The sequence below is a fragment of the Triticum aestivum genome, chromosome 7B, assembly GCF_018294505.1.
Source record: "Triticum aestivum cultivar Chinese Spring chromosome 7B, IWGSC CS RefSeq v2.1, whole genome shotgun sequence".
Classification (NCBI taxonomy): domain Eukaryota; kingdom Viridiplantae; phylum Streptophyta; class Magnoliopsida; order Poales; family Poaceae; genus Triticum; species Triticum aestivum.
In genome coordinates this window covers 487,516,369-487,529,845 of record NC_057813.1, presented here as the reverse complement: position 1 = coordinate 487,529,845, position 13,477 = coordinate 487,516,369, and the positions used below count along the sequence as shown (strand labels likewise).

General features: G+C 43.8%; 1 protein-coding gene across 4 annotated transcripts; it reads left to right on the top strand.

The window, feature by feature from the left end:
- The first annotated feature begins 1,590 nt into the window (after positions 1–1,590).
- LOC123159228 (uncharacterized) lies at positions 1,591–7,785 on the top strand. 4 transcript variants are annotated; one of them, XM_044577056.1, is made up of 9 exons: positions 1,591–2,050; positions 2,819–2,870; positions 4,173–4,246; positions 4,368–4,457; positions 5,053–5,196; positions 5,741–5,792; positions 6,338–6,411; positions 7,157–7,246; positions 7,666–7,785. In XM_044577056.1, exons 1-9 carry the CDS (start codon positions 1,923–1,925, stop codon positions 7,667–7,669), a joined length of 708 nt encoding a protein of 235 aa, XP_044432991.1. In that variant the 5' UTR covers positions 1,591–1,922; the 3' UTR covers positions 7,670–7,785. The 4 variants fall into 4 exon arrangements, with proteins under 4 accessions (XP_044432991.1, XP_044432990.1, XP_044432988.1 ...); XM_044577055.1 differs by lacking the exon at positions 7,666–7,785 and adding an exon at positions 7,370–7,641 and having other exon boundaries at positions 1,604–2,050; XM_044577053.1 differs by lacking the exon at positions 7,666–7,785 and adding an exon at positions 7,370–7,641 and having other exon boundaries at positions 1,607–2,050; positions 7,157–7,267.
- Positions 7,786–13,477: the final 5,692 nt, after the last annotated feature.

Sequence of the window (13,477 nt, the reverse complement as noted above, 5' to 3'; positions counted from 1 at the left end):
TCGCCGCTGGTACGAAAGGAAAATGGATATTACGCTATAAATTATAAGTTTGCTCCCAAAACGATATTTAAAAAATATTTAACAGGTAAAATTAACATTATATTTAGATTCCACATATTTTTCTAATAAAATTTCATATATGATATGTTAAAATCAAAGTTACAGTTCAAAAGATACGGATAATTTAGAAAATCATTTGTTTGACTTAAATATATTCCAAAATAATATAATACTTAACAGGTGAAAATAATCTCATATTCATATTCTACAAAAAAATTTAATTAAATTTCATATATAACATGTTCAAATCGGAGTTACGGTTTAAAAGATATGGATGATTAAAAAAAACATTGTTTGACTTAAATATGATCCACGAATGAATTACCTAAAACATCAGGGGGGTTTCGAAAAATGTAAAATAACGGTTCGGATGTGACTTAAATCCGGATTGCGGATTGATTTCAACAAAATACAGGGATTTTTATGTAAAATATGAAAAAGCGATTCGTTTTAACTTAAAACATGACTGCGGGTTGAATTCTCTAAAATAGAGGGACTTTTCTGAAAAAATGACATGACGGACGAAAGAAACCCAATTTGCTTTATTATTAGGTAAAGATAAACTGGACAACGACCTTTGTTGTTTTTCTTTAGACAAACTCCGAAGTTTTTTTATTAACTCTTCACAATGTTTACATGGACGAAAAAAAGTCCTTCCGGCCGACCAAGCCAGACATGCCGGCCAGCCTAATAAGGATAAAGCGTGCTTCGCGAGCTTGTGAGTCTTGACATTAGAATCGAGAAAACCAGAGTAGCTAATTGAGGCGGGCGCATGTGATTTTCCTCCATAATTGTGGTCGCAGTCACAGAGAGCGACACATGATTCGCCGTAGAGTTTTCTCGAAAAAGAAAAAGGATTCGCCGTAGAATGGGCATACACGCCTTTTCTTTTGCAGAAAAACTTTCAATCTATTCATCTTTAATCATGACAGTACAACGAATACCAGAAATAAAAATTACATCCAAATTCGTAGACCATCTAGCGACGACTACAAGCACCGAAGCGAGCTGAAGGCGCGTCGCCGTCATCGCCACTCCATCGCCGGAGCCGGGCACAACTTGTTGTAGTAGACAGTCGGGAAGTCGTCGTGCTAAGGCCCCATAGGACCAGCACCCCAGAACAACAACCGCCGCCGATGAAAATAAATGTAGATTGAAAGGATCCAAACTGAAGACACACGAACGTAGACAAACAACGACGAGATTCGTGCAAATCCACCAAAGATAGATCTGCCGGAGACACACCTCCACACGCCCACCAATGATGCTAGACGCACCGTCGGAACGGGGGCTAGGCGGGGAGACCTTTATTTCATCTTCAGGGAGCCGCCGCCGTCCCGCCTTACTGAGTAGGACACAAACCCTAACAAAATTGAAAAAAAGACTAAAAACGAAGCCCTCCCGCCGGCCCTTGCCAGGATCCACTACGCCTCCATGGCCCTAGGGTCACCGGAGACGAGACGGACCGGCGCCGGCGCCGGCGAAAGGCACGAACCCTAACTTTTTTTTTTGGAGGAGGAGGAGGCGGAGGCCTAGCTCTAGGTATGTGTGCACGTCTCAATTCCTTCGCCGACCAGCGCTGGAATCCGGTGGCCTCCTCCTCTTCACGGGACGTCTCTCTTCACGAGCCAGTCTCCAAACGCAACCCCCTCGCCTCACCAAGTCGCAAACGGCGGCGGCGTGTGCGCCCTACGTGGCCCCACCTCCGCCACCGCTTCCGCCTCACCGACGTGTCAGCATCCCATCCACAGTACCCGCCTGGACGATTGGCAATTCCTCCTCCTACTTGCTTGTCTTCGCCACAACTCTACCACCAAACTCCGTGCCCTCTTCGTCTCGCAGTAAGCTCCTAGCGCGCGACCATGGCGGCGGCAGGTACCCTAGTCGTGTACAGGGCGGTGTTCGCCGCGCTTGGCTGCCTCATGGTGGGCACCCTGGTGTACACCTGCATCACCGACGGCTCGCCGTTTCGCACCGAGCTGCTGACCCCGTGAGTAACTGTTCTTTCTTTTCACCTTTGAAGAACATCTCATTCTGGTGTGCTCCCTTGTGGATCGGTAGGAAGCTGCTACACATTTTTTGTTGTTGGTGTGAATAGGATATTCTTTTGAGGATTAGTATAGCATAACCTGCCTTACTAGCGGTTGCCAGTATTATGATTTATGAACCATCCATATTCCGAAAGGGTGTGATTAATTAGCACCATTTGTAGCACTTGCGAAGTTATATGTTCAGTTATGAGGTTTAATTTCCTCATGAAATTCAGTCACTATATGCCTATGTAAATCTTACACAAGCTCCTGAGAAATGGTACTCTTAAAATAAATACAGTGTTGAATAATGTTTAGGCAGCTCCTGAGAAATGCTCCTCTTCAAATACAGTGTTGAGTAATGCCTGTGGGCAGTGTGTTCTTGAGAGAGTTGATACTCCCTCTGTAAACTAATATAAGAGTGTTTAGATCACTAAAATAGTAATCTAAATGCTCTTATATTAGTTTACGGAGGGAGTACTTTTTAGCCAGTGAACTATGGACTGAGCTTCAGTGCCGTAACTGCACCTGCAGTTGGGCCAGTGACATGTGGGCCTAACAGACGGCTGGCCCACATGCCATTGACCCAACTGCAGGTGCAGTTACGGCACCGAAGCAGCGTCCGTGAACTATGCATTGCATCAGAGTATGCGGATAATTGTTATTGTCCAATCTTATATGTTCTCAAATGATCTTCAGTTGGAAATATTAATTCTTCCTGTGTGCAGGTGGATGGTGACAACACTGGTTGATCTTTATGTAAATATAGCAGCGATTTCGGTAATTCCTCTATCTATGTATTTCTATTTTCTCATTGCTAAGCAATTAGTTTGTTCAGATGCTATTTACATAAAGCTTGTGATGTTTAGAATATTTGATAGTACAACAGGCGACACACATTTTACAAGAGTGGACTACCATATAGCTACCAGTTTTTTTTTCTTTACTATCGGTTTTTGAATAAAAAGAACTATCAGAAAAATATATTATGTCGTTGATAAGGTTCTTTGTGCCAGACATATTTTTCCACAAGTTCCTTGTATCGATTCATCGTGTTTGCCTCTGCTTCGATTCATTGTGTTTTCCTTTGCATCTGCATGAAAATATATTCTGTAAATTCTCAAATGTGGTGCCATATCTGTAACTGCATTGCCTTTTTTTTGGCTCAAACATTGATGATTATACATGGGTTGCAACTAAGAGATGAAAATAAATAGTACCCCCTCTGCATCACTCTGTCTTAACTAATTTAACAAAGAGATGATTAATTTTTTGGCTCAAACATTAATGTTATCCTTGATACACTGTTTGTACATGGCACAGATTCGTATTGATCCTTAGATCCATATGGCATACTACTTCCGTCCCAAAATAAGTGTCTCAACTTTGTACTAGCTCTAGTAAAAAGTTGTACTAAGCTTGAGACAGTTATTTTGGGACGGAGGGAGTATATATCACCAAGAGGACAACATGTTTGCACGGCTAGCTTTGGAGAGAAAAGAGACTAGAGATTGGGATGTCCCTGAACTTAATGTTTCTTTTTGTTGATATAGATGGCAGCCTCTATATAAGAGTGCCCAAACAATTTAAGTAATTAATGCATAACATGCCCAATTAATAAAGCTAACAATAATTCCAGCTACGAGATGGGATGTGCAGTCCAGCTAACTAACTTGCTAACTCACTAACCAAGCTAGGAGACATATTGTTCAAAAAAAAGAAGAAGCTAGGAGACATTCTTCTATAACCATGTTTGCATCAATTCCTGCCTGCACACGAAGTAGTAAATTGTCAAAGCCAGTAATTTTTTTTCAAACTAGCTATTCCGCTTGATTCAAACGCAGAATTTCCAGAGTCCACCTTTTATATATGTAAACTTGAGGTGCTGCTATACTAACATATCCAATCAATGCATCAAAACACATTCCTCGCATTTTCTCAAAAAGGATGCTTGGTTCTGCAGGGCTTGAGCACTAGAATGTTGGCTTAGTTTTTCTATCTGTCTACGGAATGTGGGCATAAACACTCTGTTTTCAACTTTGACTTGAGATTGAACCGTTTCTTTCATTAATGGTCTTTCAGACTTGGGTTGTCTACAAGGAAGGAAATTGGATTACTTCTATCTTCTGGGTAGTATTGTTGATTTGTTTCGGCAGGTATTCTTTTCTGCAAATAATTTATTATCCTCTTGATTTATCATGGCTTGTTCACAGTTCTGTTTGACTGGAGGTGTTCTATTCCAATTAACGTGACAGTTTTTTTCTTTCACTTTGTCAGTGCCACTACATGTGCTTATATTGTTAGCAAGTTATTTGAGATAACATCTTCAGGGCTTTCCCAAAATCCGCTTGACCTTTTGTTGCTCAGGTATATAGTCGAATTCTTTTCCATTATATGCATGATACGGATTCATTTGGATCAACTATTTTTCTGACATCATAATAGAGGATTTAATAACTGCAACTATGAAAAGAACTGCATTAATCAACAGTTGTTAACATTTTATCAAAAAGTCAATTTTAGCTTTGACGGTATTCCTTTGCATCATGGACTATCGACATTTATTATGTTTATTATGCTTGCATTGTCAATTCTTATGCCATTATTGTACAATGTGATAATAGTTCTGATCTCTTGTACTTATTCTGAACTTCCAGTTCCTTGTCCTTGTACATAAAGGAATACTAATAAATTATATCAAGAAGACAGCTTTTCCACATTAAATGACTAGTTTTGTATTATCTGAACAAAATGGGCATCTGGAGTCACCTTGTTGGTACAATGCCTGCAAAGTTCTAGTGTGCCACAGTTGGTCACTACTTCTCACTACATGAATAGGGAGGAATGAAGATGACTGCACTATGGCACGTCAAGATAAAATGAAAAGAAACAAATTTTAGCTGTTATATTTCCTGCTGACGCTTATCTCAAACTTAAATGGATTAGATATCTCTTTTTTCAGGCAAAATAATCTACCTGAAAGGAAGTGTTCTTTTGTCGTCATCGGAAGAACTATTTTCAGCATTCTGGGCATACTCATGGCTGCACTTGTCACGTATACTGTCATTACAGATGGACTGCCTTTCAGGAAGGATTTGTTGACACCGTAAGTGAATACATTCATAATTCGTATTGTTCAGTTTCGTAGAACTATCATTTTGAAGTATTGTGTGTCCAGACTAAATGTAGCAATCAGATACTAGACTACAGAACTTTAGAATAGACAAAAGCCCTAAATAGTTTCAAAACATAAAGTAAGCATGAGATATAGGAATCGTGCTAGAAGCCCATCTTTACTGAACTTGCAACTAAGAGTTAATTTTAATGCTCACGTCCATGAGTACATAGCTGTGTTACTCAGTAAGTTGTAACACAGTACTACTGGGCACTCATCATAGTTTTGGACAAGACTACGAGTCCATCCACAAAAGAAAGAGAACCGTTAGAGGCATGACCCAAGTAAATATTGTAATGGCACTGACATTTGTGAATATTTTCCATTGATTTAACAATTTAGGTACTCCTAAGTAGATATATTTTCTCATTCACTATGCAAACGCTGATTTTTTTTGGGTACGTTTGGTTGGATTACCTAATTTTACTGATATTAGCAATTGGAAATCTCAACTTCACAATTTTCTTGTGCACAGGTGGATGGCTGCAACCTTAATTGACTTCTATATAAATGTTTTTGCAATATCGGTGAGAATTCTTCAAATCTTAGTGGTTGTTCAAAGCAATTAGAGTTTATTTCATGGAGCTACGCATACCTTGGCCTGATTCACAAAATGACATTTCTAAGGGAAGTTTCCAAACTACACATTTTGCGATATACCTGTCAAAAAATGACACCCGTATTCTGTCAAAAATGAAAATAAGAATGGAACATAATAAATTCCTGTTTGAACCTTACCAGCAGGTCCAACATGTAAGCAGCAATGGTAATATAGCGCCTACTACTATCTGACACTGCTAAAGTAGGATGGACAAGATTAAGATATTTAGTTCCCCACAGTGCTTACACCCCGATTGCAGTTTACGTCCAACTTTCTTAGCTCCCCTTTGAAAATTAGCAATGTTCGTATTTTTTTAATTACCATGATGGTGGTTATATTTGGCTTGTTCAGTACCTTGTGCAGTTCTAGCTGACAAAGTTTCTTTCTTGGTTGGGAGTGCACATTCTTGTATTTTACTCCCTGATGTGCAACACAAGGCCAAGTGGTTAATCTTTGATGACATGTCAACAGGTATGGGTTGTTCACAGGGAGTCGACTTGGATCTCAGCAGTCATTTGGATATGCTTGTTGATATGCTTCGGAAGGTATATAATTCTTTTTTGGGGCTTCAATATACAGTGTCTTAGCATATCACTACATAACAATTGGGTTCTTGTGGTTCGTACAACTTCAGTATTACTGCATTACTTGTATCTACATATCAGCATAAGGTGTAGTTAGTACTAGGGCTATTACCTATCAAATATGATAATAACTGGGAGTCTTAACTAACGATGGATCTTTTGTCCATGCTAATGGATTATTACCATCAGATTTTTGACGTAATTTAGTATGAGTTGTAGCTTTTATGTTTTTCATGCTAGGCGTCTAATACTAGATATATATAGGGAATATTATTCAATGTTCTCTCTATCCCCCCTAGGATTATTTTTGGTTGATATGTGTGAGCTACTTTCTCAAGTACTCCTCCGTTTTTATTTACTCCGCATATTAGGTTTGTCTAAAGTCAAACTTTATATATTTTCAACAAGTTTGTAGAAAATATATTAACATATACACCACCAAATATATATCATTGGATTCATCATTGCATATATTTTGTTATTGTAAATGTTCATATTGTTTTCTACAAACTTGGTCAAACTTTATAAAGTTTGACTTCAGTCAAAGCTAATATGCGGAGTAAATAAAAACCGATGGAGTACTATGTTGTACTCCAACTCTAGTTATGTAAAGCAATATACGTGTTAATGTTGAGCGGTGTATGCAGCATCAGTTATTTATTTATGTACGGAATCTTATCCTCTTCGTTTTCTTTCTTTGTTTTAGCATCACAACATGTGGCTACATTGTGGTTCAACTTCTCCAAGTGTCATACCAAGACCCAGTCTACCATCTGCTACTGAACTCCCATAGCAAGTATGGAATCGCACCCTTGCAGTAATCGCCGATCCTCTTCTACTATCCTGGTTAGCTTACAGTTGGTGTAAATTCTGCTCGACATGCAATCATTCATGTGGCATTTACCTGATTGAAATGTAGGAAGACCTGAAAACTCATTGAAGGGATATGTTCTTGGTACACAATAATGTCCCCTCTGTTCATAAAGGTGCCACAATAAAGGGTATACCAGAGTAGCAATTAGAGAAGTTTTTTCTTTGTGGAATGGAATGATTTCTTAACGAAGTTGAAGCTCCTTGTTATGGTGTCAAAGGTGGTTTTCTAATTGTATATCAAATTTAATTGCTTGGCAGATGATAGACAACAGATTTTTCTTTTTTACGAATATGCAGAAGGCTTTGTGTATCACTTCATTGACAGTCCGAGAGAAAGTGCAGGTGATACAAGATGCATTACAGGAGCACGTACAAGAACGCGACGTGAGTGTACCAAGGCAAAATGGTAGATACCATATTTCGCTCGAGGAAAAATGAAATAGGCACACCAACAAGTACTTACCACTGGGCTATAGCCTAGCATTCTCTTGTCATATTGCTCTGCCAAAATACTGGATGCCAAATGAGCCATGTTTGAGCTTTGGCTTGTGGAGCTTTTAGGCCCCTAGAAGTACAAACCTAAACAAAGACATAATATGTGGGCTTAGCTTAAATGAAGCCATCTTAAAAAAATGCTCTGACAAGCAAACCCCCCTCCAGACCGGCTTCCCACCCCTCCCGCAAAGCTCACCCTTCAACTTTGCTGTAATTACAATAAAAATACCATTGAGACATATAATCAGTAGCCCTTCAGAAATTTCTCTCGTTTCGCACCCCTCCACATTTTCCTCCTCCGGCCCAGCTCGCCCTTCAACTTCGCTGTAATTACAACCAAAATGCCATTGAGACATATAATCGGTAACACTTCCGAAATTTCTCTCGTCTCACACCCCCACCACATTTTCCTCCTCTGGCCCCTTCTCCCAGCACAATCTCTCCATCGTCCATCCTAGCCTCCTCCTAGAGCCGGCGACTCGCTCTCCTGCCTCCTCCTTGCCCCCTTGACCCAGCGTCACCGCCATTTGCCCTCTCGCTCCGGACTGTGGAGCGTCGATCCTGCCGGACGACAACGAGGACCAAGAACGGTCCCAATGATGTCACGTGTAAAAGATAGGACGCCGCCCGGACCGGAGCCAAAGGTGCTTCGAGATAAGATTCGATTTTGCCCATCGACGACGAAGAGACGCGACCAAAGGCGACCTAAGCTCGATGACGGTTCCCCCAAGAGGGTGTACGATCGAAAGTATGTCTAGAGGGGGGGGGGTGATTAGACTACTTGACCAAATAAAAATCTACCCTTTTCCCAATTTTAGTTGTGGGCAGATTTTAGCAATTAGCACAAGTCAAGCAATCAACCCACACATGCAATTCTAAGAGTATACGGCGTAAAGGAAAACATTGCATATGAAGGTAAAGGGAAGGGTTTGGAGATGGCAAACGCAATGGTGACACGAAGATTTTTGGCGTGGTTCCGATAGGTGGTGCTACCATACGTCCACGTTGATGGAGACTTCAACCCACGAAGGGTAACGGCTGTGGGAGTCCATAGAGGGCTCCACCCACGAAGGGTCCACGAAGAAGCAACCTTGTCTATCCCACCATGGCCATCACCCATGAAGGACTTGCCTCACTCGGGTAGATCTTCACGAAGTAGGCGATCTCAACGAGGAGCAAGAACGGTCCCATTGATGTCACTATAAAAGATAGGACGCCGCCCGGACCAGGAGCCAAAGGAGCTTCAAGATAGGATTCAATTTTGCCCGTCGACGACGAAGAGACGCGACCAAAGGCGACCTAAGCTCGACGATGGTACCCTCAAGAGGGTGTACGATCGAAAGTATGTCTAGAGGGGGGTGTCGGTGTCAAAACCAGCGGATCTCGGGTAGGGGGTCCCGAACTGTGTGTCTAAGGCTAATGGTAACAGGAGGCGGGGGACACGATGTTTACCCAGGTTCGGGCCCTCTCTATGGAGGTAATACCCTACTTCCTGCTTGATTGATCTTGATGATATGAGTATTAGAAGAGTTAATCTACCACGAGATCGTAGAGGCTAACCCTAGAAGCTAGCCTATGATTATGGTTGTGTTGTCCTACGGACTAAACCCTCCGGTTTATATAGACACCGGAGGGGGCTAGGGTTACACAGAGTCGGTTATAGAGAAGGGAATCTACATATCCAAATCGCCAAGCTTGCCTTCCACGCAAAGGAGAGTCCCACCCGGATACGGGATGAAGTCTTCTATCTTGTATCTTCATAGCCCATCAGTCCGACACACGCATATAGTCCGGCTGTCCGAGGACCCCTTAATCCAGGACTCCCTCAGTAGCCCCTGAACCATGCTTCAATGACAATGAGTCCGGCGCGCAGATTGTCTTCGGCATTGCAAGGCGGGTTCCTTCTCCGAATACTCCAAAGTAGATCTTGAACACAAGAATTGTGTCCGACTCTGCAAAACAAATTCCACATACCACCATAGAGAGTACAATATTCCACGAGTCTAATCTGCTGACAACTTTTCCATAGCGTGACATCACGCCGTGGCTCGGTCATTATTCGAACCGTTTTTCCATCCTGCTACTCCAAATTTTGCAAGGCGGCTTTATTGGCACGTCTTGTCGAAGCAGAGGTCGTGTCCCCTTATTACTGGATCCTCATCAATACGGGCGTGGATAACCCAACCGTTCCATTGGTATGATTCCTTGGGATTAGGCAGGTTTCAAAGGCCACGCGGATGACGTTTGATATTCATCCTCTTTACAAAGAGGCCAAGACATGTCCTTTTCTTTCCACGCTTAATCCTTCCCTTCTCCCACCTCGAGTTCCAACACCCAAGGTTTAGTCCAAGCGCTTCGGCCCTCCGACCATGTCCGGATCCAGTCTTCAAGGCCGGTGGACGGCCTCTTCTGTCACAGAGGAGGACATCACGAAGCTTAGGGAGGCAAGGTACTTGACAGCGGAGATCCTTCATAGGCTTCCTGCTCATGGGCAGGTTATCCCTACTGCCAAATCCAATGAGAGTGTCGTATTTATCTCTCACTTCCTCCGAGGGCTAGGCCTCGGTCTTCATCCCTTTGTTAGAGGGCTCATGTTCTATTACGGGCTAGATTTCCATGATCTAGCCCGAGACTCCTTCCTCCACATCTCTTCGTTCATTGTCGTGTGTGAGGCCTTCCTCCGCATCACCCCACACTTCGGCCTATGGCTTAAGACCTTCAATGTGAAGCCGAAGATAATCGACGGACGACACGTGGAGTGCAGAGGTGCTATAATAAGCAAATGTACCAATGTTTTATGGCCAAAGGGTTCCTTCCCGGAAGTTTCCAACCTATGGCAACAGGAGTGGTTTTATATTACAGCACCCCGAGGTAGAAAGTGGACAGTTGCCCCCGCCTTCTGATCCGTTCCTCCGCCACAGCTTGCATCGTGGGTCAACAAGGGGCTGGACTGGGGATCGCTTGATGATGTGCGGACATTGCAAAGCCGCATTTAGGATCTCATCGAGAAGGACATCAGTCTTGTCAAAGTAATCCAAGTAATGCTAGTTCGTCGGGTCCTGCCATGCCAGCGACGACCTCTCCGCATGTGGGAGTTCAACCCGGAAGAACCGCGAACCATTCAGCACTTCTTCGGCATGACGCTTGAAGGGATGTATAAATTATTCTTTGGATCATGAAAAAAGTGTCCGGACACTAAGAGGACGCAGGCCTCGATTGCAACCATCCAGATACCCCGGTAAGTACTCAACAACCGAACATATTGCCGTTATGTTTATCATAACATTATTATGGAAAACCATCTTCGGCCAGAGCTGGATAAAGAAGGCAGGGAGGATCAGGTGTTCGGCCCCTCTTCCTGAAGATTCAGCGGATCCGGTTTTAACTAGGATGCTGGCTCATGCGCCTTATCAAGTGGCATCGGGAGAAGACAAGGAGAGGAGTGGGGAGGTCAAAAGTGGCCTCCATACCAGAGGTACGTCGTGCACCGTATCCGGGGAAATTGGAAATCCCATGTCAGAGGATGAACGGGGAGGAGAATCTAATATTTCCTTCCCCCACGAGAAGAAAAGGGCCGCCCCGAAGACTTGAAGGCAGAGGCCTCCAAGCGAGGGAAGAAATCCCTATCTGGGAGCCCTGACTTGAGGGGCAATGTTGCCACACAGCGCCCACAAGGGGGCCAGCCCTTAGCCGAGTCTTAAGTGAACAAGGGTGTTTTGTAAGCATGCCCTGTTATTTTCCTGTTTGTGAGAGTAATTTTTGAAACACATGTTTTGCAGTTCAGCCTACAGCCTTCCTCAACAATCTTCGTCCTTGGGGGATCTTCTTCCGGAGATGATGGAGAGCGAAACGCCTCCTCATACTTCCCCTCCCCATAAGGCGGACGACCCCGAGGTGTCGTCCCGGAGGATCTCTCCCAATCTGCAAAGGAGGACAAGGCCGGAAGGCGGTTCTTCGGCCGCCCGAGGTCCGAGGTGTTCAGCTCCTAGAGAGACCGAAAACAAAAGCCCCGGACTATCCGATATACAGCCGGATATGCTAAGGGGCCTTCTGCGGCAAGCGCCTGTCTCCGAGGAACATCGTACCTTAATGGGTATGGTGATTAAGAGGATTTCGTCCGCAAAAAGTGGACTAAATGAAGCTTGCATGAGCCTGCTAGGAGGCTTCAAGGTATGTAACTTTTTAAATTGTACCGTAAACACAAGGTGCACCGTGTATAGATAGTAGCCCCTGAGACTCTGGTTGCCATCCTAACGGGGCGATCAGAGGATAAAAAAGATAAAAAAGCTCAGGGAATGATTTTGCCAATTTTTGTAGACAGGCGGCTGCAGCCCCGGCAACTGCCCGGGCTGCTGAGTTTGCCGAACTGAAGCGGCAACTTGATGTGGCGGATGATGACATCATGCTTGTTAACAAGCGGCTTGACGAGGCGCAAGGTATGTCACTAGGGCGGTCAGTAAGTATAAATAGGAGCATGATGCTGGAATTTATAACATGCTTAACTGCAGATGGTGCTGCCGCCGTGGAGACCCTTCGGTCTGAGCTTGCCCGGGCCAAGGAGCAAGCCAGGATAAGCAACACAGCTGCCGAGAAGGCAGCTGGTGAATTAAAAGCCGAACAGGCTGCTCATCGCCAGAGTGAGGAGAGAATAGCCAACATGGCGCTTGAGCTAAAGGATGCCGTTGGCCGATATGAGCTTCTCAAGAGAGAGAACCAAGCGAAAATGGATGACCTTGAAAAGGCCTTACAAGCGGCAAAGGAAATCCGGTCTGAGGTCAGAGCGGCTCAGGAGGAGCTCCGGCAAGCCGGGGAGATCGCGGCTGGGAAGCCCTTTTTGTTGCGAACTAAATTCGGCGATCCGAAGTATGCCCCGCTTGATCAAATATGGAGTTCTCCGGACCCATATTTGGATTTGTCAAAGAGTGTTGCTGATGCGACGCAGTTTTTCCAAGACCAAGAGGCCCATGAAGCGGAAAGACTGTTCTGGTCGCAGTTTAGCATGCCAAGGCATCCACTGCTGTTAAACGAGCAGATGGCCGAATGGGCAGAGCTCCACAGGGTATCAGGACTTGCCATGAAGGCTGTCATGGACCGACTGTGGCCTGAGGAACCAAGTCCGGATAGTTATTTCGGTTTGGTGCAACTACTTGTTCGTGCGGTGACGCATATCGACGCTGTCAAGCGGTCGGCGTGCATAGAAGGTGCTCGGATGGCCTTTTCCCGTGTGAAGACGTACTAGGCGAAGATGAAGGCCACCGATATTGCAACAAGGGGTCCACCCGAGGGTCAGGACCTGCCAGAGCACTATTTCGAAGAAGTCTTAGAGGGTTCCCGCTTAATAGAGGCTCAGTGCTCGAAAAATATCATGTTTGTAACATGTATTCGAATTTTAAAAACAATGCTTATGATAATAAATGCTATGTTTATACTTTTGCCCATAAAGTATTTTAGTGCCTCCTGTGCAGCCGTTTATGTATATATGTATATAACCTGAAAGTTTGCAGTCGTCGGCTTCATCCCCCTCACGTATAACGCGGGGTGTTCGGCAAAGAACGTAATCACACTTGACCCAACGTCTTGGGTCCATTAAGGAGGTGGTAGTGCGGCGAACTAGGCAATCATACTATAGAGCTTTAATACTTTCACTTAGCCATAGGAG

Excerpts from the sequence above, each read along its gene's own strand:
- LOC123159228 (XM_044577053.1), top strand. The coding sequence starts at position 1,923 with ATGGCGGCGGCAGGTACCCTAGTCGTGTACAGGGCGGTGTTCGCCGCG. Across the intron at positions 2,871-4,172 it reads TAAATATAGCAGCGATTTCG|ACTTGGGTTGTCTACAAGGA; the intron begins GTAATTCCTCTA and ends ATGGTCTTTCAG. Across the intron at positions 5,793-6,337 it reads TAAATGTTTTTGCAATATCG|GTATGGGTTGTTCACAGGGA; the intron begins GTGAGAATTCTT and ends ACATGTCAACAG.